Here is a 26,802-nt window from a genome sequence, read left to right as displayed (position 1 = left end):
ACACACTAACTACTAGTAGTTTTATCAATCTCGGCGATTTTCGATCTCTTCAAGGAAATAGACTGACAATAATATACATTCTTGAGAACATAGCTATGTATACCAGGTATGAATATACTCACACTCAGACAACTGTAAGAGGATCGACAGAAATATGGCTATGACTATCTTGATCATATCTGCAAATCCACATTTCATTATTTACGATCTATATACATTTCATCATCCATGGATGTGTACAATAGTAGGGCATTTGAAGTTATAGCTGAGGTATCATGTGATCCATGTCGTATGCCCACCCCGGGGCCTTGGAGCTGGGCTTAGTTCAGCATCCTCATCTGGAGACCTGCCTTTCTTTCACATCCCGTCTTTATGTCCTGATTCCAAGTGTCTGATGATAGCAACCATGAAGCTATCTCGGGGCCCATCTGCACCAATTAATCCAGACACAGGAAGTAAGACGACTGTCAAAGATCCAGCGAATTCGGAACACGGCCTCACAAGCCCAGGTCGCCAAAAGCCGAAAGCCCCTCTACCCCAGCCTTCGGAGTCGAAGATTGTTCGATTGAAGCTCACAAAACCAAGACCCCCAAATCCAAACCCGAAGAAGTGGACTGGGATGAAGATCTTCGTCCTACACCCAATGAGACAGTTGAGAATAAAGGGACCAATGGAGGAACCAATGTTGCCGATACAGACCCGAACCGACCGAAGACAGTTGACAGAAAGAAAGGAAGCAAGCGAGCAATCCCACCAAAGCCCCAAACAACCTCGGCTAAACGCAGGAAATCAAACACGAGGAAGAGCACTACTACCAAAGAGGACAGCAGCAAAGGGCCACAATTGCCATTGATAACGCTTGCTACAGGCGTTATGCCTCCTCCAGGCCCTCTGGGTAATAGCGGACCTTCCGACATGGGTCCTTTGGACGGGAAAAGCAAAGATTATGCCACGAAGCACAATGGACAGGTGCCCGAAGCTCCACACCAACCTTTGTCACCGAAATATGGCCACAACAAGCATGGAAATAACAGCAAGGGGAGTGTGATCGTTGAGATAAGAAGCTGCACATCGGTGACAACTGATTCGTCTTCGGATTTCGAAGATCATGGCAAAGGGCCGTCTGGTACTTCGAAAGTTAGCATCCTAGAGCATCGGGCACAGTCCAACAGAGAAACAAATAAAGGCAAACTTGTTCATGTGATGCCCGAGCTATCCTCAAGTTCCGACATTGACAAAGGACAGTCTCGCACGACTACTTCAAAGGTCACCATCCTGGAGTCAAGGGCACGTCCAAACGGATCAAGCAGCAAAACCAAGGCGGTTCATGAAAAGAGTCAATCCAAACACCATGGCAGGGCAGAGAGTGTTGGCAACAAGTTGATGCTTGCGCTCCATCGAGCAGAGCCTTCTCAGAACGAACCAGTCAATGATCCAACAGCACCTCTCATAATCTCATCTGATCCAGTGCAACCAGAGGAATCCCCCCCTAAGCAGCTGTCCGATAAAATGCCGACTGAAACAGCGTTGGCACTCCCAGCGATTGAAAGCGTATCGGACGGAACAATTCCGTTTGGAATGCACCAAAACCAAACCGAGCCTAAGACAGTCAATCCAGCATTGATTGCCAAAACTCTTCCGCCCAAAGAAGACCAGATGCAGCAGGCAGATGACGCAGACTTCTGGAGGCTGCTGGGAGATGACAGGTTGCCAACTACAGCGAGCTCTTCAGAATTTGAATCCGGCAGAGGCCTGATGGGGGCAGGCCCTTCAATCCTTGATTACCACATGGAAATGGAACATATCCCCGGATTTGCAACCTTGCAACCCATGAGATCCGAACCAACCACGTCTTCATATGTCACAAACATCTGCGAAAGCCAGGCAAACAGCTCCTCGGAGCTGTCAAATGTAGGAAAATTCGATGATCCCACAGCAGGATGGAATGAGGGACATGGGTCCAGCCCTACCCCGGAGTCTCAAAAGCCTCTTCTTACCAATGAATCCCTAATGGGACTGAACTCTGTGTCTCCCGAGGCCCTAAAATCAGTCCCAAAGACCAGCATTGTCGACAGCAACGGTAGTCCTCGACTCATGCCTCAGTCAGTCAAGAGCATGTTTGTGCCCCAGCTCGACCTAGATGTCGAAAAGGGACACGAGGAGACAACCAGTGTCACCGACACTAGCCTAAGTGAATACGATCGAGATTCCTCATGCAGTCTTTCCACCGAGAGTAAATATGAAGGGGCCATGTGGACCAAGTTCCAGAGAGACATGTTCCTGGAATATGGGATCCAACTGGAGAAACTGGAGAGATCTTACCCATGGCCACCGCCAAAAGAGCACCACCCATCGTTTTCTCAGGAGGATACTGCCGATCGGGCCAAATTCGAGAAAGCATCGACGATTGGACGAAGTTCTTCACAGAGAACGCTCGACGAGAGAGCATTAGGCGATGCTCCTTCAAAGAATCATGGGTACCTCGATCAATCATTCCGAACAGATATATCAGCCTCAACACAGCGAGCTGCTAAGTCGCACCAAGCATCTACGGTGGACAGTGATGATATGGAATGGATATCAACCTTGCAAGTGGCGCAGAAGGACGCACATCACCTGCTTCAACAAACCAATTCGGTTAGTCGAAACTCCTTATGTGAGTAGAACTTTGTTAACTGGGATTTAGAATTTGTCGACTCAGCTGGCGGCGGAAAAGGCCACCATCAGTCGAGTCCTGGAGATCTATCGAGAGGGGTGTAGTCGGATCCTTGACGACCTGTTCCAGGCGCAAGAAGCACGAATGCAGCTATACCGGCAGCAAATGCAATCCGTTAAGGAACAACATGCAGATATATGTCAAGACCTGGTTCGTGGACTGCAGGAGCTTGATCGTCGAGTGCAACAAGGGCCAATCTAAAAAGACGCGTTGGTAGAGGGGGTGAAATCACAGGCTACATGTATTATCCCGAGGGTGAGACAAGGCTGGGCAGTAAGGCTGGGCAGTATTACATGCATGCGATCAGATTCGTATACCAATATCATATAGTATTAATATGTTTTAAGTCCAAATCCACAATTTTTTTATAAATGGGACCGCCGTGATTGGAACTCCAGCGCCGGGTGAGATTCACCGAGGATCACGTGGAACTCTTTATACTCTGAAGGGCCATTGACTCATTCATCAGCTGTCTCTTTTTTATTTTCTTATTTTTTTAATAAATTGTGATTCTTCTGCTCATTGCAATTACTTCGACTTCTCCCAATTGCTCTTTAAAACTTGCCCTTCCCATCTTTATCCCCTCTACCCCTCCTCCGATGTCGGTGAGTCAAGCCCCTCCATTGATTTTGAATTTCACATTTCTGACGTTAGCAATTCCACAGTTCTTCATTGATAACCCTAATGTGGGCAACCACAGTCATTTGGAAGACTCTCGCAGTAAGTCTAGCTGTAATTTTTACTCTCAATTGGTCTCTAACAGCTTTAGTTCTCGGCTACAACCCTCTCACCCCTCCCAATCTTCTCCAGCATGAGATCGCATTGACCGAGAAGTCACGACAGACCGTCCTCCAAGGACGCGATGAAGCCGTCGAGATCGTCCATGGCACAGATACCAAGCTCCAACGTCTGATGGTCGTCATCGGACCATGCTCCATCCACGACCCAGAAATGGCCCTCGAATACTGCGATCGTCTACTAAAGATGAAGGAGAAGTACGCCGACGAGCTACTGATCGTCATGCGCTCGTACCTCGAGAAGCCCCGCACAACAGTCGGCTGGAAGGGCCTGATCAACGACCCGGATATCGACAACAGCTTCCAGATCAACAAGGGTCTCCGCGTATCGCGCCAGCTCTTCGTCGACCTGACCAACAAGGGCATGCCCATCGCCAGCGAGATGCTCGACACAATCTCCCCCAGTTCTTGGCAGATTGTCTGTCCATCGGTGCTGTCGGTGCCCGTACCACCGAGTCCCAGGTCCACCGGGAGCTTTCATCCGGTCTGTCCTTCCCCGTCGGATTCAAGAACGGTACCGACGGCTCGCTCGATGTCGCCGTCGATGCTATTGGCTCCGTCAAGCACCCCCACCACTTCCTGTCCGTCACAAAGCCAGGCGTTGTCTCCATTGTCGGAACAGTCGGTAACCCTGATTGCTTCGTTATCCTTCGTGGTGGCAAGAAGGGCCCTAACTACGATGCTGCTAGCATCGCGGATGCGAAGTCTAAGCTCAGTGCTAAGGGCATGCGTCCCCGTCTTATGGTTGACTGCAGCCACGGTAACTCCGAGAAGAACCACAGGAACCAGCCTAAGGTCGCTGCTGTGCTTGCTGAGCAGATTGCTGCCGGTGAGGATGCTATTATGGGTGTTATGATTGAGAGTAACATCAACGAAGGTGAGTCTTTTGGAGATTTCCATTTTGCTATATATAGGAAACTGTTTGTACTGACCTACGTTAGGCAACCAGAAGGTCCCCGCAGAGGGCAAGGCCGGTCTCAAGTACGGTGTCAGTATCACAGATGCTTGTATCAGCTGGGAGGATACCGAGTCAGTATTGGAGACTCTGGCTCAAGGTGTTCGCGCTCGTCGCGAGAAATCGGAAACAAAATAAGCTCTTTTGAGAGATTCAAGTTAAATTACGATGGGCCATTTCTTAAGCGTGTCAAAGTGGATAAAAAGTTTCAAATGATTTTACTTCTTTCGGTCAACACGTTTCACCTTAGGGTAATTTTGTTGCTACGGCTTCATTTTCTTCTTTTTTTCTGCTTCTTTTAGCAACGTATAGCGAAGTTTCACTTATATTGTTGTACACATTCTCATTTTATAGTGGAGTTATGGGGCCGAAATTAGCCCTATGCCGTCATAAGGGTCCACGGCCACGCACCTCGTGAAGCCGACCTCGGAACTTGGCCTAAAATGCTTATATCTCTTGGCTGGAAGATCTCTATGGGAAATAAAAAAAGAGGAAATCGGTCACATTCGCTATGGAGATATCTTGGATTAATGAAATTATGTTGTACATGCTGGACATGTGTTGAGTTGATATTGGTTCAATTCGCACCGAAGGGGTTCGCAACAGACAGGATCACATCAGTTGCACCTGATACCCAGGTGGCAGCCTAGCGAGTCCGTATGGCGTGGTTCTTGAATATCGAGGCATGCTTGCGGGGAGCTCATCGACCGCAACGAACGGCCAAGGGAACTGGTGAACGACGTCGTCTACCGAGGTCACACTCCTTAACATGAAACCAGGTGTGCAGTCACCATATCGAGAAAGCAGATTGTACCTTTTCTTGAGACAGAATAGCCTCATTGTTTCCCGCTTAATCAAGTAGGAGTAATTAAAACCGTCGGGGAAGCCCATGTCATCGAGCTCCTGATCATCATACTCATCCTTTCCTTGGTAGGAGAAAGTTCGAAGAGAAGGATGGGAGCCACGCTGTTTGTGTACCATAAATTCCTCTAATGCCTGGAGAGTTTCCATTTCGAATACAATTGGGTGTGAGGATCCCCAGAGATCAGGCCTTATGTGAAGGGCTTCGAGAGTGAGTGGTAGTACGTCTCGAAGCTCGTAGGGCTTTGTACCCCAACCGATGAGAAAGCCGAGTGGCAAAGAAGCCGTTTTTAGTTTGGGGAACCTCTTCAGGATGCCACGGAATGGCTCACCAGCTTCATCCTTCATACGCAGACGGAAGGTTTCTACACAGCATGGGGAAAGCTCCACACCGATAGAGAGGTGTTCGATTGTTTGAACCGAAGTTTCTAAGAACTGAAGGAGGCTTTGGGGGTCCCTGAGAAACTCAGCTGTCGTCCGGCATCCGTAGACCATGCCCACATGCAAGGACTCTAGATATGGTACTTGAGACACCAGTGCTGCGATGTCCTTAGGCGAAACACGTGTCTTGTCAATAACAAGACTGCGCAGGTTTGACAAATTCAAGGATCTTTTTGGTATCTGCCCAGGGAAGATACAAATTCCCTCCAGACCATGGAGCCAAAGCTCGAGAACCTTCAAGGAAGGAAGGTGGAACCACGGGACAAGTTGACTATTAGCTCTGCCGATTTTGATCGGGTCACTGTCGCGGGGCTTTTTGAGAGGAAGATTGCTTCCATAGTCGACCATTTCTAATTTTGAGAAGCGACTTAAGATGCCAGGGGGTGCGTTCCCAAAGAGAGAATGATGCAACATCTCCCCAGGAAAGCCCCCTTCAAGCATGAATGAGTAATCCAGTCGAAGGGTGCGAAGGTTGTGAAGTTGCGAGATCAGCAGTGTGGCATAGACGTAGGCATCCCCATCAAACAGTCGTGTCATCCATTTTGTATCGAATCTTGCCTCGAATTTCGCGTCTCGAACAACCTTCCGGGCCCATCTCAAAGTGGGCCTAGACTGTAGAATCATCTTTCCCCAGTCAACTTCTCCTTTGGGGATGCAAATCTCTGTTCCCTCCTGTGATTCCACATCCCACCATACCAAACTGACATGCTTGATGTAGGAAGCCAACTTTGGTCGCCCGGAGATAGTTCGGAGAAGGAGCAGGATTCTGTGAATCGGGGGATTCTTCCAATCCCAGTGGATCGATCGATACAAGAAAAGCTCAGCTGAAACACGGATTTCACGAGAAACCTGCGACAGGCTGTTCAAATCCTGTTGTGGTAGACGCTCTAGTATCTCTAGCCAGCAGTCGCAAGGGAGGCTGGCCATGGGAATTGAATCCATTGTAGATGGCGAGTTTTGTACAAGAAGGCTAGATGAAAGGGATAAGCATAATTTCTTTACACAATCCATGGATATCAACTTACTCTCAATTGATGTCAAACGTGGAATTCGCCTGCAAAGTCTCTCAAGACGGACCCCGAAAGGCGAGAAGTGGGGGAAGTAAATGAAGTGGGAGAAATGAAAAGGGTGAGAAGAGAATAAAAGAAGAGAGATGAATCAAGAAAGGAGAGAAGAGAAGAGAGGGGAGGAGGGAGATAGAAGAGAGAAGAGACAAGAGACAAGAGAGGAAAGAAGGAAACCACAATCAGTTGAACAGTTGAACATCCGATAAGAATATATTCACATAACAAATTTAATACAAGGGAATCTTAAAATCTATAATGCAAGCTGCAAAAGATGAACGTCGAACAGATGGATCCTGATGAATACCATGAACACCAGCAGCACAAGGCTTGACATCCACTCCAGCCAAATAGCGACCAGCACCATATCGACCCGTGAACCCAGTCCTCACCTCCTCGAACTTCCGTTTCCTCGAAACTCCTAGACCACCCAGACCAGTCCTCTGAACGATACCAAGGTCTTTCAATCCCCCATCAGAACCAACACCAAGAGACCGAGTGGGAGCATCACCAGTATCAACATCCAAAACCGTCGCTTTACCATCCTCCCCAAAAGCCCAAACCCTAACTCCACCCTGGGAAGATTGCAAAGCAAGCTCCACAGTCCCCTTGACAGACCCGATCTCCTTGCCATAGATCTTAAACGGCCACATCATAGCGGTAGGACGATAGGAGACAGACAAAAGGAACTCCCAATCTCCATTCTGATTCTGCACCAAACTCTCCTGCTGCTTGCGGGACCGCTCCGCGTCAACGTACCAATCAAGCCCGAGATCGCTGGCACCCATTATCCCATCGGCTTGACGTTCACGCTCTTTACAAATCACGTTGAATACGTCCAAGGGGATAGAGTACAGCACAAGGCGGTCACCATAGGCTGCGACAACACGGAGACCCCAGCGGAGGTCGGAGCCCGAGGTGAAGGTTGTTGGAGTTGGGAGGTCTGCTGGAAGTGGCGTTGTGTTTGAGGGAGATGGAGATGGGGGTGGTGTCTTGGTCTGTCCGTCTTGGGCATTTGAGAAAGGCGGCGGAATGCAGACGAATGCGCGGGTTAGGCTTGTTGGACCGCCGATTGGAGCATCGGTGCCGATGCATAGTAGGTTTGTGCGTGGCTCGATGAACATGATGTGGAAACCGTCGTTGATGGGGACTGCACGGTAGTGGTGACAGTGTGTTGCGCGGACGAAGCTGCGGGATGGGGCGTGAGGAATGCGGCGGCGATTGAAGGATTGAATATCTGCGAGGAAATGGAATTGGTTGTTTTTTGGGTCGAGTTTCGGGGATGATATCGAAGAGGATGAAGATGAAAGGGAGGGTGAAGGGGGCACACTTGCATTCGTGCAAGCCCGATCCGGATAGTGAAGAAATGAGACGTAGCTCGCTGGGTGTTTCTGAGCTACTTGGGAGGAAATGAAGGATTTCGGAGGGTTGAGGGAGGGTGAAGTGTTTGCGTTGTTCATTGCGCTTTGTTTCGTTTACGCTGTGGATTTCAATACCCGCGGCGCAGCCGAAGGCGACGATTGGCCGGCCCGGACAGAGAGCAACTGTTCGTGGTGGGTTGTCCACTGTGCAGATATTGTAAAAGAAGTGGCGGGATGAGGTGGCCATTTTGTTATTGGAGTGAGATCCCTTGGCTGAATCTTTGGCCCAAGCCATATCCAAGTTGCAGATCATGCCGACGCGGTTGCACAGTAATGCAGCGATGGTGAATTGGGGCGTGCTGGTGTCTATAGTGGCCGAAAGAATATCGAAAGGACATGAGATACGCGAGACTAGCGCCAAGGTATCATTGCTGAAGTTCGTTGCAGGTGTTGGCCTGGGCTTTCGACCTGATAGATAATAAATATAGATCATGCAGCCTGTCGTCACGAGAAGATAGTTGCTGCAACTGCTAATGCTGAAAGTTGTTACCCCGGACCCTTTACTTTCGGTCATCTGCAAAACGGACTGGAGTCGAGTGCGGCGGGATGTTCTTGTAAAATCGGACAGACTTGAAAAGTCTACCACCGCGGTAGTCAAAAAGCCTGGCTTCTCGACATTCAATTTTCGCCCGGAAAGGAGACATTCTGTCGCAAAGCGGCGGCTCATTCTCCAGACCTCACTCTCATCTAACCGGGAGATTTGTGGCGTTTGCCGGTCTTGCAACCATGCGTCCCACCACCCTGCTCTTTTCAACATGTTCTCAAGTAGCCTGTGGTTCAGGCTAGTCCGCATCCACTGTGAGCATGTTCGCCGGGCATTGTCGAAGTCCCGCGGTGTCAGCATGGAGAAAATCTCCAGCAGGATCTCTGCTGGTGCAATATTTGCAGCGGGAGGGGATGATTTGCTTGTCGAATTGCATATTGAGAGCGGTTGGCTCTGTGACATGTACCTTGTCGCAGACTTATTTGAATTTGAGGGTATTGGCCTCGTTGACCTTCGTTTGGTGTGCGTGATGGAGACATCGGTGGACATTTGATGGGCCCAGTCTTGACTAGCAGACCGCAGCGCAGGCATGCTGATACAGCCTTCCAGCAAAGAGAATGATCCAATATTCACCACTGGATGTCAGTCTCTCGTTCAATTCCCGAACATTGCTGGGAAATCGGAAATTGAAATTGTATCAATATGAATTTGACGACAATTAATTGATTGGCGTCTAGAATAGAGCCGTGGAAAAGAGATTTCTCCTGACAACCAGGTCTATACAGCACCAAGTGTTCAGTTGCGGATGAATCGTCTAGGACACTAGTCAGCCCGCAGATCTGCAATCTTTCGAACCAGATATTTCCAGCAATTTGAATTCCCAAGAAGAAAGTCCACTCACTTTTTAAGAAAAGAATATACACTCACGATAATAGAGTTTGAATGAAGTACGTGCTAAGTGTAAGGTTGTATTGGCCTCACGTCTGAAAGCGGTGCGACGGGAATTTAATGCAAAAAAATGAAACCCGAGAGATTCGAGGGCGAGGCAAGGGCTGACTTTAATTAAATCATGTACCTCACTGTTTCCCGAGGCGATAACTGAGTTTTTTGTTCGTTTGGTTAATTCAAATGTTTCAATTAGTTATTTACCGTTCTGACATTGATATTTAAGAAAAAGTAGACGGAGTATAGGGCACAGCTGAGAAAAGTGGATCACGTCAAGAGTATAGTTACCTGTTTAGGTAGGTGATTAATAGATTAATAGATTAATACTATTACAATCATGCAGTCATACAGTCATACAGTCATACAGTCATGCATTAAATGCAGCTACTGTCATTCCATATTGTATTATAGTATGATTGTATGATTGGAATGGACTGGAGGCAAACCAAGCTTAACTCTATGCATCAACTTATTCGCTTTCTTTCCATATGGTTGAATTCAATAATCCACTTACTAAGATACCGTAGCAGCCCTAACTAGTTAACTAGATCATAGATCCCTGGTTACAACCCGGTTACAATATTCAAAAAGAACCAAGAAACCCACTATCAATCTGCAACACTGACATTCCAGAGGATCTCTGGGAGAATTAAGGAATGCGCCCCGGATGCAGCGCATGGCTTGGCACTTTGATTGAACCTCACCGCTTACATGCATATGTGTCTCTCTTTACAATATACAATAACTAGTTGTAATGAGACAATATACAATCCATGATCACTATTTAGTTCAACATATATCCCACATTCCTCAACGTCCCAAGGATACTTTGTTTTGTCTCTGTTCTTTTTCTTACTGTTTCATCTCCTCACCGCAAGAGAGACAACTGTGTCATCCCCCCACTGCTCAGGAATGCGCCCCCGACCATGTGGACCCTAGGGATTCCAGAAGACGGTGATTCCGTAGATGTTCGAGGTATGTCCGCACCGGAGGTTGGATCGAACCGAATTGCGAATTTCGATCGGATGCAAAGAAGGGCTATTGTGTATTGTTTTCACATCCATGTCTATACAACATATCACTAGATCACAATTGTGATGTGGCCCTCGCCCCTAGCAGAAGAATGTCTCAGCCTCATCGAAGTCAATCCTTCGTACACACACTTTTTTCTTTTACATACAACATACATCCAAATACTTCTGCATCGGAGTTCAGCTTTCTCACCCGCTCTTTCTTTGGTTAGACTATGTATTGACTTCGTGCTCAGACACTGCCACGTTTCCCGCGGGCTTATTTTGGAATTCAAGAATGTGAGATCAGAATAAACCTTAGCGAATCCGATTTGGATCTTTACCGAGGAATCCTAGACACGAGATGTGCCGCAGTTGGAGTCTGGGTTGTGTTCGAAACGCAGCCACTCGCGCCTGACGGGTAGAAAGTAGAAAGCGACCAAAATTCAGGAATCACCAGTACCCTACAGAATCTATATTCTACTTTGACATAAACTCTGAAATACATAAACGAAAGCATTTGAAAAATCAATTAACAAAAAATCAATTATTGGGCGGGGAGGGGAATAGCGAGGGATAGGCGAGACGAGCCCGGAAAGCAAATATATCACACAAGGATATCATAACCATGAAAACATATCAGAACAATATAGTGAAATGCAAAGGTATCAAGATCGTAAAACATGATGAGTCAAAAGACATATGTAGAGAGAGAGAAAAAGAGTGTATTAACCGGAAGAAGGGTAGATCATGCGAAGCTGAAATCCGCACAACCGGTGAGATCAAACATTCCATGTCTGATGAACCTCGAAAGCGGATGCACCATTTCCATTGCCTCGAGCAGAGTGCTGACCGGGAAGCCAGGCAGCATGCAGCGGGACAATCAAGCTCGGGTTGACGTACTTCTTCAGCCGTAACTCAAGGTCCTGTCCGCCAATACGTATCGGAAGGCTATCGCGATCCAGGCCTGATGGCGGTGAGAGGGTCGACGAAGACGACGGGGAGATCTCGCCATCACCCGGCTGGTCCCGATTGATACTCTTGAGGGCAATGAATTTCATCAAGGGCTCGTATGTACGCCCAAACCAGTATGAAAACCAAACGGTGAAGCCTAGAAGTGGTACCAGGAGTAGCGACCGGGTGATGGCTCGGCGCAGAGCCAGAACGCCAATCATGGCCAGCTGGTGAACCAACAGCCCCACGAATACGCGGTTGCAAATCATTGGCCATGCGCGACCCGTGGAATGTTGCTGGTGATCCATGGCATACAGCAGTTGGTATTTGTAGATAAATTTGCCGATTGTGAAGTAGATCAGGCCGAATAGGCAGATCAGCCACGAGCTCGGGAACACACTGTAAACCACGCAGATAACCAATATCAAAATGGTTTGCGGGATGGAGAAACCGTAGCTAAACTTGGGAGGAGTTGATAGCTCCGCATATTCCCGGGGCGTGCGGGCCGACAGGAAGTGGAAGGGGTATAACGCGACACTTCCAAATTCGAGCAGTCGGAAAGGGAAAAGGCCCAACCCCTGAAGAATCAACAGGTTGATGTAGAACGGAGCCAGGCCTTCGAGGGAATTGGCCAGTGCGAGGGCAATCGTCGTAGAATCTTTGAATGCATCCCGAAGACTTTCCCAGAACCCATAGAAACCACTTGCTGTTCCAAACACAGTGAACAGAAGGAACAGATTGAAGAACGAGAAGAAGAAGTTCTTGGAAATAACGGACAGCTCAACATCACCACGTGACACCATTCCTTGGTTATTCGAGAGCCCTGCAAAGATGATCAGTGAGGTGAACGAGTACATGAAGGGTCATGTTGAATAGGAAAACTTACACTCATACAGATAAGGGACAGCTACCGTCAACAGCGAGAATGCGAGGGTAGGCAATCCCGTTTGAACCAACGATTTGATGATCGGATGCTCCTGGAGGAACTCAGCCAGCTTGGGGACAATCGTCTCAAGAGTCTTCAGCTCCAGCAATGAGGCAATAGGAACCAAGAGCACAGACCAAAACACGGTGAGGAATGCAATGACAAAGGTGATGGACCATGACTGAATCATTCGTCGAGTACGAGACAAGTAAGTATTTTTCCAAATAACATCTGCCGGCGCCGGCGCCAGACGAGCGAACATTTGCATTGGGTGCGGATCAAGGATCGCCTGAACAAGCATTTGAGATGCAGCGATTGACTCCATCGTGACGAAAGCGATCTCGGTAGAAAGGTATTCTTTCTCTCGGGCATTTTGAATATGTTCATCAATCTTCCGTAGCTTTTCCTCGTAGTAATCGATTGCATCGATCATCCGGAAACGAAGCTTGAGTGGACCGTACCAGATACGAACCTTGGGTCTTTCATTCGAATAACCCGAGACATCCTCGTTCTCATGTCCGGACAAGAGCCCGGACCGTTCATCGTCTGCATCACGGGGTTGTTGTTCGGTCAGCGGCAACAGATTTCCATCACTCTTTGGGCGTTTGTATCCCATATGTTTTGTCCATGCTCTTTCAAGTTCACGGATGACCTTCATCCTCTCATCGATCAATTCGTCTAGCTCGCGCCACTGTCGGCACACCGTGATACTCTCAACGTTGCCGACTCGCAGGCCTTCCACAAATTCTTTGATCTTATCTTCGGTCCCCAAGTCGTGTGGGATCCCGGACAAACGAATGGTGCGATCAGTGGTGCTGGTCTGGTTTCCGAGATAGGTTTGCCGAGTGCGGATGATTACTTTTGTCTCATCAAGAAGCATGTAGATGGCCAATCCACTGAAGACATATGCGAACAACACATAAATCCACAGATATGCAGGGTCTGTAACTGGCTTTTCCTTATCATTTCCACCAGTTGGAATCATGGTCTTATTGCCAGGGACGTTATCCCAACCAGGAACTCCATATTGGCCGGTGTATTTGTAGTGCATAGGGAGGATGATCGCAACAGCGAAGATAAAGACGGCCAAGAGGAATCGGATTGCAAACTTGAAGAAAGACAAGAACTACCCAGAGAGTCAAGTTAGCAATGGTCCATTGTCTGGTAGAGCAGCCAAAGCATTTGAACATACCACATATGCATCTAGGCCCGCAGACTGCAGCACTTCCTCTTCTGTAATCTGATGGAGAACGGGGATCCAACCGAAAAGGGTGTCGGGAAGCTCAGGTAGCCGCGAAGCAGCATTTCTTTGTCGTCGTCGCGCGGCATACAACTCGGTCCATTTTGGTCGCAAGATCTAAGATGAAACTATCAGCGATGAACAAGACCCACATCTCATAGTAGCAGAAACACATACACAGAATGTCAAAAAGGCGATGAGACCCAGCGCCGAGCTAATCACAAATTGTGTGTACAGATCGCGCTGTTCTTTTAACTGATCATCCCACCGCCTCTTGCTTCCATCATCGGGTTTGTCGGCAAGCAAGGTCAACACAGCGGAGGCCGCTGATGCCGTAAGAGACATGACCCTATTTTATAAGGAGTCTCCGCAACTCTGGCTTTCCGTGGTGGCTTCGACGACCGAGAGGCTGTCGGAGCTAGTGGTTCGTCAAGGGCATGCGGCAGATTTCCGTTGGTCACCGAAATGACTGACGTCAGGGAGATAGGATGGTCAACTGTTGGAGACGATTTGAGTGTTGCTTATGCTGCGATTGCTGTTCAAGACTTTCGCTTTGGTTTTCGAGAGGAGGTTGTGAACAATCGGTGAATGGAATTCCCCCTTTATTTTTCTTCTTTTCATCAAACCTTCCCCAAGGTTCAATGACGGGCTTCCGGAGCCGGCTGCATATGGATGAGTCATCATTTATGCGCATAACCCCGGGATTCATCCATTGTATGAATCTATGCATTGTACTTCTACTTCAATTTCTACATTGACTCAAATTTGAAATGCTTTGTATAAATCATGTAGTTTAATCGCAATATATCTGACGTGGTGCAACCATGAATCTAGTTAAAATGCCGGGAAAAACATCTCTTAATGCAAGATATCTACCATGTGTTCAGGGGAGTATTCAATCAATCGTATATCCAAACCAAAAAGTCAAAAACAAATCTAGGAATGCTTGGATGCATCATAGTAAAGGTCAAGCAGACATCCGGCGGACCAGCTTTGGGTAGGTGCCTATATTTTTTGTTAGTATCCTGCACAAATTGACATATATATCAAAACAAACGTAACCCACCGAATCATTACAATATTCTCCAGCCTTGTTCGTCAATTCTGGTAACCCCTTCCAAGGGCTCTCCCGCAATGCCTTCTTGCAACCATCAAGTCGTCGGGTGACTTGCTGGAAGCACTCAGTCCGTTCCTCAGACGTCTTTCGGCGCAGGAGATCGAAATGCAATAGAGCACGGAGGAAATAACCGCGTTGCCAGACCCACTCTGGACCCTGATGGTAATTGCGACCCTTGGCAGTTGCAAAGTCATCGGAGTCATCGGAGTTTATGTAATTTGGACGGTAGTTGAGGTCGGATGGGTCCAGTGTCGACATGCCCACAGGGCCCACAATTATGGAGTCGGCAATGGATAGAGCTACGAGAGCCTTTGCAGGCGTGAATAGCTCTGGAGCGACTGACATTGCGACGGGGAAGTTGGCACGGAGCTGGTAGTCTTCATAGGGCTTGCCAGATTTGTACAAATCCTTGTAGATTCCTCGGCGGTTGATTATTTTCGCGTCCACGTCGTACTGACTGTCTTCGCTGGGATCGAGGGGAACAAAGTAGCACCGCTCGAAGTTTTCCTTGATTTTGCGGGCCCATTCGGCAAAGGTGATTTTCCTGCCATCGCCGATATCCACGCCCTCATGGGGATAAGCCTTGGATTCGTGGAGACGTGCCACCCACGCTAGAGCGCTGTAGGCGAGACCGGTAATCTCAATAGCAGCACCATCGCGGGGAGTTCCAGGGAAACCCTTGTTTCCTGCCTTAGTGCTCTCTCCCATCTTGTCTTGCCAAGTACCACAGTTATCCTGGTTGCCACCGAAAATCAGGCCCGTTTCCCAGTCAACCTTCACGTCGATCTGGAAGCCTTCGGGTTTCATCTGACGATCAAGCTCGGGGCCAGCGTTGTATTCTCTGAAAGACATGCCGGAGGCGTGTCTTTGGAACACTTCCTGGACGCATTCAAGAAGAGTTGGGGACTGAGAATATGCCCGATAATCATCGAAGGGGAACCAAGTGTCGTCATAAGGCAAGAATCGTCTTGGAATTTTCTCTTGCAAGATATCAATGCCATTGGGCGCAATCTCGATAAAGTCCTGGATCGCCTGCATGAAGAACCAGACGGAGTCGCGAGAATTGTATCGTGGCAATTTTCCGCTGCTCAGCAGATTAGGAATCATGCCATGCTTGAGCACACTCGCAAAGGCGATAATATGCTCCTTAGCATCATCGAAGCGTTGAGTGCAAAGGAATAAGCCACGGATAGAGATAAAAATATCTCTTCCCCAGCATCTTGCCCAGTCAACTGCAAAATGAGGCAGTCCGGCTGCAAGACTGGGGACCATCTTGGTGGGCCACAAGGATGCCGATTTCACATAGCCAGTTTGTTGAACGCTGACCATAGCCAATTGATGAACGAATTCCTGGCCATGTCGCACATTGTCTCCAAGAAGATGAATACCTCTCTTCCACGCAGCATTGTATGCAACCTGCAGAATGATTGCGAAATACCTTGGGAAAAGGAAGTTGGGTAAATCACGGACAGTGTCGAACTTCTGTCGAAGCCATGCGGCAGGCTTGTTCAATGCTACATATCCTTCCTTGGAAGCCGCCTTCTCCATGCGACCAATGATGTAATTCAAAGCCCACTGACCCTCTCGCAAATGATCGCAGAGTGGGTGGCCAAGTTGGTTATACTTGATGATATCCTCAAGAACACTCCACCAGCCCTGAAGACCAGCGTAGACCATAGGATCATGCTTTGGAATGCTGTAAATGCCATCTTGACCGTCGCTATAATCTCTCTCTTCAGCTTCACACCGGTATAGCACAAAATTCAGATCAATCAAGCTGAGCTCGGAGAATGCGTCATCCGCACCATCGGCCAGGTTGTTTTCAAATCCATTGGCATGATCTGCGCCGGGAATCCATGTCTCAAAAAGAGCAATGGAACCAGGAACAAGGGACTCCAGTACGGTTATTTTGACATCTTTGTCATTTTGCTCGATCTTGGTGCCTTCTATGTCGCGGGTATAGCTGGGAAGGCCCTTCAAGTACTTGTCATCGGCCAGGACCTTCTCCTTTGCTTCATCGTTGGCATCGACCTCAAGCTGCCACGATCCGATATGCTTGGCATTGGTACCGGCAATATGAGTGGGGGCGAGAATAGCGCCACTCTCATTGCCGGGGAATGCGGTATGTGCGACCAAGAATATACCTTTTCTAGTCTTGGGGTGGACTCTGTGGACAGTGATGAACTCACCGTCGTGATGGATGTGAGTTTCGTCATAGCCTTCGACTCCCATCATAGTGTGGAGTTCATTCAGAAGCTTCTTGACACCACCAATTCCACCCTCTCCAGATCCGACGACTAGACCATCGGAATCAGAGGAGTGGGAGACGTATTGCCGAGTCTCATGGACGAGATCGATGAGTTTGGGATACACCTCATCGTAACCCATCACACTTCCAGTCGCGGAGGCACACATTGCCACAAGGGCAGCGTTTGGAAGAGTGTCTCTGGCGTCGCGTTTCTGAGCAGGGAGCTCATTGTCATGGGTACAGTCCATGAATAAGGCCGGCACTGGACAGGGCCGAATATGAGTGACCTTTTCGTCTGTCTTGCCAGACCTAGCTGATGCAATGGCGTGGCTACTGCCAGCAGAAGGTAGATTCATCTCGAAGCTACCGATCGGCTGACCCCCATGACGGTGAACAAGGCGACTTAGCTCCTCTGTGCTCCAAGCCTGCATGGCCTCTCGAATCAGAGCATTGATACCCAAGCGTTTGACGAAGACATAGTCGGCCTCCTCTGAGCCCGTAAAGAGCTCCGCAAACACAGTCAAGTCAGGCCGAACTTTGCGAGCTTCGTCCAGAAAATACTCTGCAACCACTAGCGGCGTCGAATGGCAATTATCAATTCGGAAACCACTGAAGTACTTGGCCATAAGGCGGGTATACTGCGTCATGAAGTCCCAGAGGAAAGGACTGTCTTCAGGGGAGGATCCGTATCGAAGCTTTACGCAATCACCCCACACAATAACTTCGCGCCGTAGGTAGGCCCTGGAATCAGGCCCGGCGTTATCTTTCATCGCGTCGGCATTCCAGATCCAACCATTATTGACCAAAGCCAGGGCTTTGGGGTCATGCTTCTTCGTGACATCATTGACAGGAAGGCGGGTAAAGTAAGTCTCAATCAATGGGTTTTCTTTGGTGACAGGGCCCATCTTGGGACCATGATCCTCAATTCTGAGATACTTGATGCGGTTGAACAATTGGTCCATAATAACATCAACGTCCGCATCATACTCCTTGTAGAATGGCAAGTTAGCCTCATCGAGGAGCTGGGACAGAGAGGCTTCGACCTCGTCGAGGTTGGTGTGTCCCTCATCGTAATCCCCAAAAAGGACATTTAAAGCAACTGCTCCAAACTTTGGATCGACAGCACGGCCATACCGTCCGAGAACCTGCTTGACGGATGGGATTCCAATCTCACGGAGAACGTTGGCTTGTTGTGTGAGCGACCAGTTTTTGAACTGCCGCATCTCATCCCGTTCGACGAGCGCAGGATCGATTTTTGCATTGATCCATTCATCCAAAATATTCTTAACATTACTCTTTACGTCGAGAACATAAAATTCCCATAGACGAGTTCCATCAATGGCTTGCTTGCGTGCCGCGTTCATGACGGTCACCAGATCTTCCTCCGTTTTGAACTCCGTCGGAAGACCGATGTCCTGGAGGCTATCGCCGAATTTCAAAAGCGCTGAGTCCAACTCGAGTGCTGCCTCCAGCCATGGCGCGGTCTCCACGCTGTATCCAGATTCGGGATGCTGCTCCAGCCACTTGCTATTATGAGCCGTGTGGTTCCAGACCACATCAGTCAATGTGAGAAGACCATAATCTTTCTCCATCTTCGCGACTAATAAAGCAACATCATCTTGCCCATTAGGGAAAGAGTCGCTGTCGAATGTCAATTGATCAAAAATACTGTAGGGCGAGTTGGATGCGCCACGCTGCATGAGAGGTGTGAAATGAACCATGTTGTAGTTCCGCTGACCAATTCCACGAAGGTGTCTGTCCCAGTCTGTAGGATATTCACCCATAAACTTTGAGATCACCGAGAAAATAGAGAGTGCATTGAGCGGCAAGTCTTTCCCCTGGAGGGTAAGTTTAGGTGACACATCAATGTAGTGAACAGACGTCTGAGTCGGCTTCGGAGCAGAAACCTCCTCGACTGAGAACTCTGGTAGCGGAGAAAATGTTGTGTAAAAAGCAAACGCTCCCGCGGATGTCACAGGGACATCGATCTGAATGTTCTCGTTGAAGTTTGGCTGCAATCTGCTTCTGTTCAGTAACTGCCACCTTCAATTTAGACACAGTATGTGAACTGGGAAGATATACCTGAACTCCCGGAATGAGTAACGTTCGAAGGGCTTTCCCTCCTCGGGGATATTCACCCAGAGACTGCCTTGTCGGCAAATGGAGCTCGTTCCTTCAATGATGAATCGAAGCACATATCCAGATTTCGGCGGCGGGGCCAGGTAAATGTAGCCACCAGGTACGTCTGGAGAACCATCATCCTTCAATGGAAGCAAATAGACTTGACGTGGGGAGGCCATTGCGATAGGTCGATAACGATTGGATGAAACCGGGATCTAAACCAACGGATCGTGAGAGTACAGGATACAGGAGAATCTGGAACGATTCACCCTACTTCCACTGCGATAGTGAAGAGGGCAGAGAGGTGCAACTTGAGAGAATATTTAAGGAGAAAAAAACAAGAATTGAAAAGCAGGGCAGGAAAAGACAAGGAAAAGTCGGGGACAGAGGACCCAGCGTTCCCCTCAGGTGTTCCTGGAGAAGGCCCAGACCGCGCGGGGAATGACATCATCCATTTTCCTTGGTATTCAGAGCTGCCAACACATCTGCAGGGGCTATAACACACCTACCTAGTTAGTTATGTCGATGTACATCGAAGTGTATGCATGAATGCATGAATCGAACAGTCTTAGATTCAAATCAAAATGTCTAGAATATAATCCGCATGCAGTTCATAAATACAGGTCATGAAAAGTCTATACAATGTCCAATGCCCAATCCCAGCCCTAACTATAATCGTGCAGCACTGAACCGAGCGCCATTATCCTCGCCATTGGAATTTTGTGATGCAGAAATCGGGACCTGAGAAGGGCTATGAGGGAACCAACCGTTTTGATAAGTAACACGAACATAACAAAAAAGACATTAGATGGGTTTTCTTTTACCGCTCAATGTAAGAAGGAATCTCCTCGACCTTCATGGTTCCCTCCAAAATACCTGTGAAACGTTAGCTTAGATCGAGTGGTCACACGGGGGGAGGGGGGTGGGGATCTCACGGAAAACAGCAGTGAATAGAGGGAACTCATGTTCCATGCCCTGGTTCTTCAGGAAGCTGTTGACTTCCACAGCAGTCAGGGTACCCTGCAACTTCTGGCCGTTGAGCTCAGTCCTCTCGATCTCCTCGATAGGCTGGTTGCGCTCAACGCTGTACTTGGCACACCGGAAGTTACGACCACTGCTGGAGCTGGTGATCAAATCCGCCACACCGGCACTCTCATCGGTGAAGGTGCGGGTGTCAATCGTGGCGCTGAAGAACGCGTCTCCGAACTTGACCATCTCCATCAAGCCCACGCGCATGATAGCAGCCTTGGCGTTATCACCCCATCCCATGCCGACAACCCAACCAGCGGCCAGAGCAACAATGTTCTTAAGGGCGCCACTGATGGACACACCAGCAACATCGCTGACAACACGCACGTGGAAGTAATGACGGTGGAAGAGGGTCTTGAGCACGGCATGGTCGACAGGAGGATATTCTGACGGTAGGGCCTGCAACTTGACCTCCGAGATTTGACCCGAGGTATCCTTGTGCTGGAACTCCACCAGGTTGGTTGTGGAGGAAGAAGGCGACCGCTGGGGAGTGGGTACCTGGGAGTCCATGTGTGGGGGGTCGTAGGCGACGCTGGTCTCGGACCATTTCTCTTGGGCGACCTCATTGGCGATGTTTGCGCCAGACAGGGCACCACAATAGATGCCAAGGATTCTACCAATGGTCTCAGAGAAGAGGTGGATACCTGTTCCGTTGACGTCCACACCCTTAATGCAAGAAATGCCACGGGCGTAGGGGAGGATCTTGCCCTTGATTTGTTCGCAGGTCTTAATGATGAATTGATGAGGCAGGTTGAAGATGAGAAGTGTGCTGTCTTTTACCGCATCCTCTAGGGACGGATTCGCGTGCAGGTTGACTGGCAATTGGGTTCCTGGGAGGTACTTGACATTCTCATGGACATTGTTAATCACCTCAGTCAATTTCTGGGGGCCAGTGTTTGAGGCATTGTAGTTCTTAGAAGTCTGCGGAATCTCGACATTCTCCTCAAATACCCACATCTCTACCTTCTCCTCAAAGAGGTCGGGGTTGCTGGCCGCATTTTCGGCAACGATCTTGGCGATGGCGCAGCCCCTATCGAGTAACACAATTAGCACCAAACCACCGCCCTTCTAGGGGACTGATCTCTTACCAGTTACCGGAGCCCACCACCGTGATCTTGTGCTTGCGCTGATAAGGAGCGGTAGAACCCATAGTGTGTGTAGAATAAGAAACAATTGATCTGCGGGAAAGGGGTCCGGAGAAGGTGGGTTTAAAAGGTAAAGAAGAAATCGGCGGGGGCAAACGGTGTGGATTTATGAATCGGGTCTGGAACCGGGTGGCTGACCGGGTGAGTGACCGAGGTCGAAATGCGGTCGAGGTGTGAGGAACGTAGATCCGACGTAGATTGAGACGTATATCCATACAAGTTATCGTGTTGGGATGTTGGGACCACCCAATGATTTCAAATTCCCTTCTGGCTACCAATTCTGATGTCACCGGAAAGCCGTTGCGCACGAGAACGTTGATAACGTCAGTCAAAGCGGACTCTAGGGCTCATGTAGTATTTCCCTTTTTGCCTTTGACACACACATGGACTAATTGACCTGAAGAGCCAAACAACGTTGGAGTTTCTGGAAAAAACAGTGGGTTGAGTGGATCCAGGCGGTGAACAATTGGAGTCGGGGTTTCGCTTTTCCCCGTCGCAAATTCGTCTTTCGTTGTTCCTCGCTGTAGATCTCACATGCCAACATGGTAAGCTGCACTATTACATATCTTGTTCCACTTTCAGCCGGTTAATTATCGTTCTATCTTCATAGGCTCCGATTCGAAAATCAACGAAAACTGTCTCGGGCAGAGGCGCGATAGCCAAACCTAATGTCTTTGGTGACGAATTTCGCACAAGCAAGAGGGATAAACGTCAGATCAAGCATGCTGCCCTCGTGTCTAAGATTGAGAAAAACTCTCAGAACACTCCCAAGCGTCGACGAGCATCAAAGAAGCTTGTCGCTAACCTCGAATCCTTGGCCGATGCCCTGCCCGAAGCTGAAGAATCCACCGATGCCGCCAGTCAAGTGAACGTGATCAAGCAGAAGACCCTGCGACACAAGCCAGGTGCCCTGAAGCGCCGGGAAAAACTTGAGAAGTTGGAGCGAGACCGCTTCAACAAGAACTTGACCGAGATGTCAAACATCACATCAGCCCCGGCTGCCAACACTGGCGAGGCCAGTACCGAGTCGAACCCGACGGCCGGTCGGTGGTCGGCTCTCCGTAACTTCATCTCACAAACAATGGAACAACAGCCTGTGTTCAAGACGAATAAATAAGGGTGGGCAGGATGAAATAAAAAAAACTCTCGATCGGTGCTGCTAGCCATGAATATTCGTCTAACAAGTGAACTCCGGAAATAACGTGGGGGAAAAGCATCCAGAGACACTGGAATGTACTGTGCTCAACCAAACCACGATCGAACCACTCGCTTGTATTGGATCTGAACGGTGAAATTCACACCTGGTTCCAAGCAGCTCTTGCGGTTCAAGCATTCCTATATTCTTGCGGGATATAACACCTTCTGGGGCCACAGACACCATCGAGCAGCCCTCGACACTAGAAAGCAATAACCAGATACCCATCATTGTCATCAAAGTGCTGCATCTATCTTACTATTTTACCATTTTACCCTCTTTCGACCCGTAAGTATCTGAACTGGATTTGTAACAACTCTAGTATTGAAAGCTGGGTAAAGCTGGGTGCGTGCCTTGGGCTTGAGCCGGGAGTAATTAATTATTACTGTGCATGGGACTCATATATGCACAACTTGATCAAGCTATTTGAAGTTGGGGTATTTCTTTGCAAACTTGCCCAAAGCAAGAGTCGTAAAAATGAACTTATAGTTCGGGTATGAGATAGCGCAGCTCTTGTTGAAGATACCTTCAATACCTTCCTGCAGCCATTCCCCATTCGCCTGTTGCCTCGACATGATTAAGCGGATTCCTTGGGCAATTGGCTCAGAATTGGGATAGTCGACGCTCATAAGTGCAATAATGGCGAATGCGGTTTGAACAACTTGAGACCCCGTAGGATGCTCAATATACTTCATCTGTTCGCAGCTCTACACGGGATTTGCTTGTTATTCTCTGAGCAGGTCATGGAAGAGCTGGTCATTCTGTGCGTAGTGCTTACCTGGAAACTTTCTGACCATCCACCATCCTCCCGTTGCTTGGAAAGTAAGAACTCGCACCCTTTGCGAACAGAAATACTGTTTGCGTAATTTTCGCCGACCGATCCCAAGCCCTCCAAACCGAACATAGTCCCGTATGTGAAACACACACCCCAGCTTCCGTACCAGCTCCCATCAGGGCGTTGTGCCTTCTTGATATAGTTCACACCTCGCTGGATGAATGCTTGAATCTCAGTCCGCCGGTAATCAGGCCAGTACTTTAAAAACAATGTCAAAGCAGTCAACACTGCACTTGTGCACTCTGGATAGTCGTACTCAATCATAATGCGTCCAAAGACCTCTGCTGTGTTCAACATCTCCAGATATTCGCTTCCCCTGGTCGGCTCATAGGAAGCGCAGCCGCCTGAGCTATTCTGGTAAGTGAGCAAAGTGTCCACAGCATCAAAGATCCGTTGGTCTTCGAGTAGCTGGGGATATCCATCGGCCTCTTTTTGCAGTAGAATGACCGCCTTTAGTGCCTCTGATATACAATCGCTGACCCCATATCCCTGGTCACGATTGCTGAATGTCCAGGCTCCCTTTCGGAAATGACGATAGTAAACCCCTTGGTCTTTGCAATTCTCGCGAATCTGTTGTCGGTCTAGAAACTCGAGTGCCCGAGTCAGCATAGGCTTCCATTTTACATCTTCTGCTAACCCAGCTGCAGACACAGCTTGGATCAGAAACGCTGTATCCCAGCACTGTACACCATTTGTACCATTGACGAACATCCCCTCTTTATTCACCCATAGGAACTCTTCCATGCGTTCTCGGTGACGACGCACAGAATAAGAATCAGGTCCATCACGAATATAACAAACAAGGAGATTCATAGGTGCGTTGACAGATGCCAGATCGGCGTAGTCCGAGTTAGCATCCTCCATATCTACCAACTTGCTGACCCAGTCCTCAGCACGTCTCGCCAGTATGTTCGGTCGTAGGTATGGAGTCCAGATATCCGCGAGGAATAGATTGATTGAGTTGAGCAGCCACGTTTTGGGGTGATAGTTATCGGTTATAGCAATGTCATTACGGTGTGCTGCCCAGTCAATGCTTTCCCATGACTGAACAAACAACTCCCGTCGTAGGGCTCTGATAACGTCCGTCTCCGGGGCCGTCCATCGCTTCGACCAGATCCACGACATTGGCAGGAAGACTTGTCGGATATGCACCCACCATCTCCATGGGGCCAATGGCAACCAGTCTGGCAGCAGCCAGGCCTCTGGGGGAATGGGATTGACAATCTCCCAATCACACACGCCTAGGACAGCTAACCAGAATTTCGACCAGTGCGGTGCATTTAAGGCGCCCCCTAGACGATGTAGCAGACGCCGCGCTTGAATCATAACCGGGTGCTCGGCCTCCACACCGAGAAGTCGCAACACCGTGTAGTTCAGGGACGTGCCGAACACGGTACTGTCGCCCTTGATGTTCAAACCCCATCCTCCATCGACAGGGTTCGAGTGAGAGATCAGGTAGTTTATAATCTCCGCTGCATATACTGGAGGAATGTGTGTATCGGTCACGATCCATGCGATCACAACCCCGGGTAACAGAAACATCGGTCCGCCATATTCGCAGCCCCAATTTCCCGGCGGTAATTGCTGTTTAGAGAAAAAGGTCAAGCAGTTGGAGACACTTTCTAATGGGGAAGTGGCAGGAGGAAGTTCTGGAAGACCCTTTTATCCCATTAGGTTTGGGACAAGCAATGGTAGCGGATCATTCTGCATGCAGGGACATACCAGCGGAAGCCCTAAGTAATACTTATCGGCTAGTGTCTGAGGCCATTTGGCAACGGCCTCGTCGTCATCGAGGTAATGCCACGTGTGCTTTCCGTCCTCGTCTAGCATGCGCCAGCGCGTATAATCCGTTTTTTGTGCTTGACTCATGCTGGCCAGACAGGTGAGCGCAAGAAATCCACTTGAATCTGAAGCAATTATTCTTCAAACCAGAGGATGGAATTGCAAGAATCGACCTTTTGACAAAGACCGGCAACAAAAGGGGTGAATCAGAAACAAGCACGATGTAAGTGGTGCGTGGAAATAATTTATAGGTGACCATTAGGGCAGTAGCTTGGCCCCCAAAAGGCACAAACGAAGACATAGTTACCTAGTTAGGTAGTTATAGTTAGTGTGATCTATCTAGTGTAATTTCCACTTCATCCGGGTACGGCATTAAAGACTACCTGTTCTCCCATCGGCGACTAGCCAAATGCCTACCGAGCATTCACCTCCAGTCTCTCATTGATCATATTTCGTTTCTTCTTGTTCGTCTTTGACAGAGTTTCCCTTCATCTTTTGCCTCTCTTTTTCTATCTCGTCCATTAATTTATAGATACGGCTGTTTGGCATTTTAATCACTGCGTCATGCATCGTACTTCGTCAAGTCCAGGCGAGAGCAGTCTTTGGACATTTTATGGTGCGTATCATCCTCCTTTTTAGCATTAATCCAATTGAGTAGTCGAGCTGACTTCCTAGGTTTCCAACACGGCCGGTTATGGAGTCTCTGAGTCTGACTGGGAAGACCATATAACTGAAGCTATCCACGCACATATCGATGCGTTTGCCCTCAATATTGCCAGTGGCGATAGCATCACCGAGAGCTTTGTAGGCAATGCTTTTCTGGCCGCTCAAAATGTCGGGTTCCGATTGTTCTTCTCATTTGATTATGGAGAAATGGGCCCTGGGACAAAAGCGACGGGATCAGCTTTCTCAATTCATATAGAGGAAGCTCCCTGGCCTACTGGAACTATAACGACCAACCTCTGTGCTCAACCTTTGAAGGCTCTGTAAATGCTGCTGACTGCGCGGATATCATGAAGCAGACAAACTGTTTCTTTATGCCGGACTGGTCTTCACTCGGGGCTAAAATGGCCATTGAACAGGTCAATGGAGACGCTGATGGTCTCCTTAGCTGGGCTGCCTGGCTATATGGTGACGCCGATATAGATACCTACGGCGATGCCTCGTACCAGCATTACCTCAATGGAAATGCCCGTCTCCCCATGGTTCTTCACAAACATGCCCGGCTACAACAAAAATTGGCTATGGCACAGAAACGACTTGTGGTATGACCGCTGGCAGCAAGTACTATTCCTTACACCCGACTTTGTGGAGATCATTTCGTGGAATTACTACGGCGAATATCAGTACATTGGGCCTTCTTATGACAGTCACAATGACCTCACAGCCGCCAGCTACGTAGAGTTTGACGAGGGATATGGTGATTCGCCGTACAACTACGCGGAGACATATGATCGTAGCGGATAGCGGGCATTCTTGCCTTTCCTCATCGATACTTACAAAAAGGACGTCACAGC

General features: G+C 48.7%; 10 protein-coding genes across 10 annotated transcripts; 4 read left to right on the top strand and 6 right to left on the bottom strand.

The window, feature by feature from the left end:
• Positions 1–406: 406 nt before the first annotated feature.
• N7516_006405 (uncharacterized protein) lies at positions 407–2,917 on the top strand (the record flags this gene model as incomplete). The annotated part of the gene is made up of 3 exons (XM_057219125.1): positions 407–455; positions 542–2,637; positions 2,687–2,917. 3 exons carry the CDS (start codon positions 407–409, stop codon positions 2,915–2,917), a joined length of 2,376 nt encoding a protein of 791 aa, XP_057073216.1.
• A 398-nt stretch (positions 2,918–3,315) lies between these two features.
• N7516_006404 (3-deoxy-7-phosphoheptulonate synthase) lies at positions 3,316–4,606 on the top strand (the record flags this gene model as incomplete). The annotated part of the gene is made up of 5 exons (XM_057219124.1): positions 3,316–3,321; positions 3,382–3,436; positions 3,486–3,856; positions 3,919–4,390; positions 4,455–4,606. The coding sequence occupies 5 exons, from the start codon at positions 3,316–3,318 to the stop codon at positions 4,604–4,606; spliced, it is 1,056 nt and encodes a 351-aa protein (XP_057073215.1).
• A 474-nt stretch (positions 4,607–5,080) lies between these two features.
• On the bottom strand, positions 5,081–6,712 carry N7516_006403 (F-box protein; the record flags this gene model as incomplete). The annotated part of the gene is made up of 1 exon (XM_057219123.1): positions 5,081–6,712. One exon carries the CDS (start codon positions 6,710–6,712, stop codon positions 5,081–5,083), a length of 1,632 nt encoding a protein of 543 aa, XP_057073214.1.
• Positions 6,713–7,064: 352 nt separating this feature from the next.
• On the bottom strand, positions 7,065–9,330 carry N7516_006402 (F-box protein; the record flags this gene model as incomplete). The annotated part of the gene is made up of 2 exons (XM_057219122.1): positions 7,065–8,071; positions 8,163–9,330. The coding sequence occupies 2 exons, from the start codon at positions 9,328–9,330 to the stop codon at positions 7,065–7,067; spliced, it is 2,175 nt and encodes a 724-aa protein (XP_057073213.1).
• Positions 9,331–11,476: 2,146 nt separating this feature from the next.
• N7516_006401 (putative DUF221 domain protein) lies at positions 11,477–14,158 on the bottom strand (the record flags this gene model as incomplete). Its single annotated transcript, XM_057219121.1, has 4 exons — positions 11,477–12,471; positions 12,535–13,699; positions 13,766–13,930; positions 13,991–14,158. 4 exons carry the CDS (start codon positions 14,156–14,158, stop codon positions 11,477–11,479), a joined length of 2,493 nt encoding a protein of 830 aa, XP_057073212.1.
• Positions 14,159–14,749: 591 nt separating this feature from the next.
• On the bottom strand, positions 14,750–19,478 carry N7516_006400 (putative glycogen debranching enzyme Gdb1; the record flags this gene model as incomplete). The annotated part of the gene is made up of 3 exons (XM_057219120.1): positions 14,750–14,818; positions 14,880–19,197; positions 19,261–19,478. The coding sequence occupies 3 exons, from the start codon at positions 19,476–19,478 to the stop codon at positions 14,750–14,752; spliced, it is 4,605 nt and encodes a 1,534-aa protein (XP_057073211.1).
• Positions 19,479–20,119: 641 nt separating this feature from the next.
• On the bottom strand, positions 20,120–21,478 carry N7516_006399 (glycerol-3-phosphate dehydrogenase family protein; the record flags this gene model as incomplete). The annotated part of the gene is made up of 3 exons (XM_057219119.1): positions 20,120–20,175; positions 20,235–21,358; positions 21,417–21,478. 3 exons carry the CDS (start codon positions 21,476–21,478, stop codon positions 20,120–20,122), a joined length of 1,242 nt encoding a protein of 413 aa, XP_057073210.1.
• A 537-nt stretch (positions 21,479–22,015) lies between these two features.
• N7516_006398 (FAM207/SLX9 family protein) lies at positions 22,016–22,590 on the top strand (the record flags this gene model as incomplete). Its single annotated transcript, XM_057219118.1, has 2 exons — positions 22,016–22,018; positions 22,084–22,590. 2 exons carry the CDS (start codon positions 22,016–22,018, stop codon positions 22,588–22,590), a joined length of 510 nt encoding a protein of 169 aa, XP_057073209.1.
• A 500-nt stretch (positions 22,591–23,090) lies between these two features.
• On the bottom strand, positions 23,091–25,372 carry N7516_006397 (terpene cyclase/mutase family protein; the record flags this gene model as incomplete). The annotated part of the gene is made up of 3 exons (XM_057219117.1): positions 23,091–23,375; positions 23,447–25,162; positions 25,226–25,372. 3 exons carry the CDS (start codon positions 25,370–25,372, stop codon positions 23,091–23,093), a joined length of 2,148 nt encoding a protein of 715 aa, XP_057073208.1.
• Positions 25,373–25,898: 526 nt separating this feature from the next.
• Positions 25,899–26,752, top strand: N7516_006396 (carbohydrate-binding module family 24 protein; the record flags this gene model as incomplete). The annotated part of the gene is made up of 4 exons (XM_057219116.1): positions 25,899–25,901; positions 25,961–26,124; positions 26,208–26,550; positions 26,600–26,752. The coding sequence occupies 4 exons, from the start codon at positions 25,899–25,901 to the stop codon at positions 26,750–26,752; spliced, it is 663 nt and encodes a 220-aa protein (XP_057073207.1).
• Between the last annotated feature and the right edge of the window lie 50 nt (positions 26,753–26,802).

The sequence above is a fragment of the Penicillium verrucosum genome (genome assembly GCF_028828655.1).
Source record: "Penicillium verrucosum strain IBT 35672 chromosome Unknown utg000002l_segment0_segment0, whole genome shotgun sequence".
In the NCBI taxonomy this organism is placed as follows: domain Eukaryota; kingdom Fungi; phylum Ascomycota; class Eurotiomycetes; order Eurotiales; family Aspergillaceae; genus Penicillium; species Penicillium verrucosum.
The sequence above is the reverse complement of the archived record's forward strand: the minus strand, read 5'-3'. Positions and strand labels throughout refer to the sequence as shown.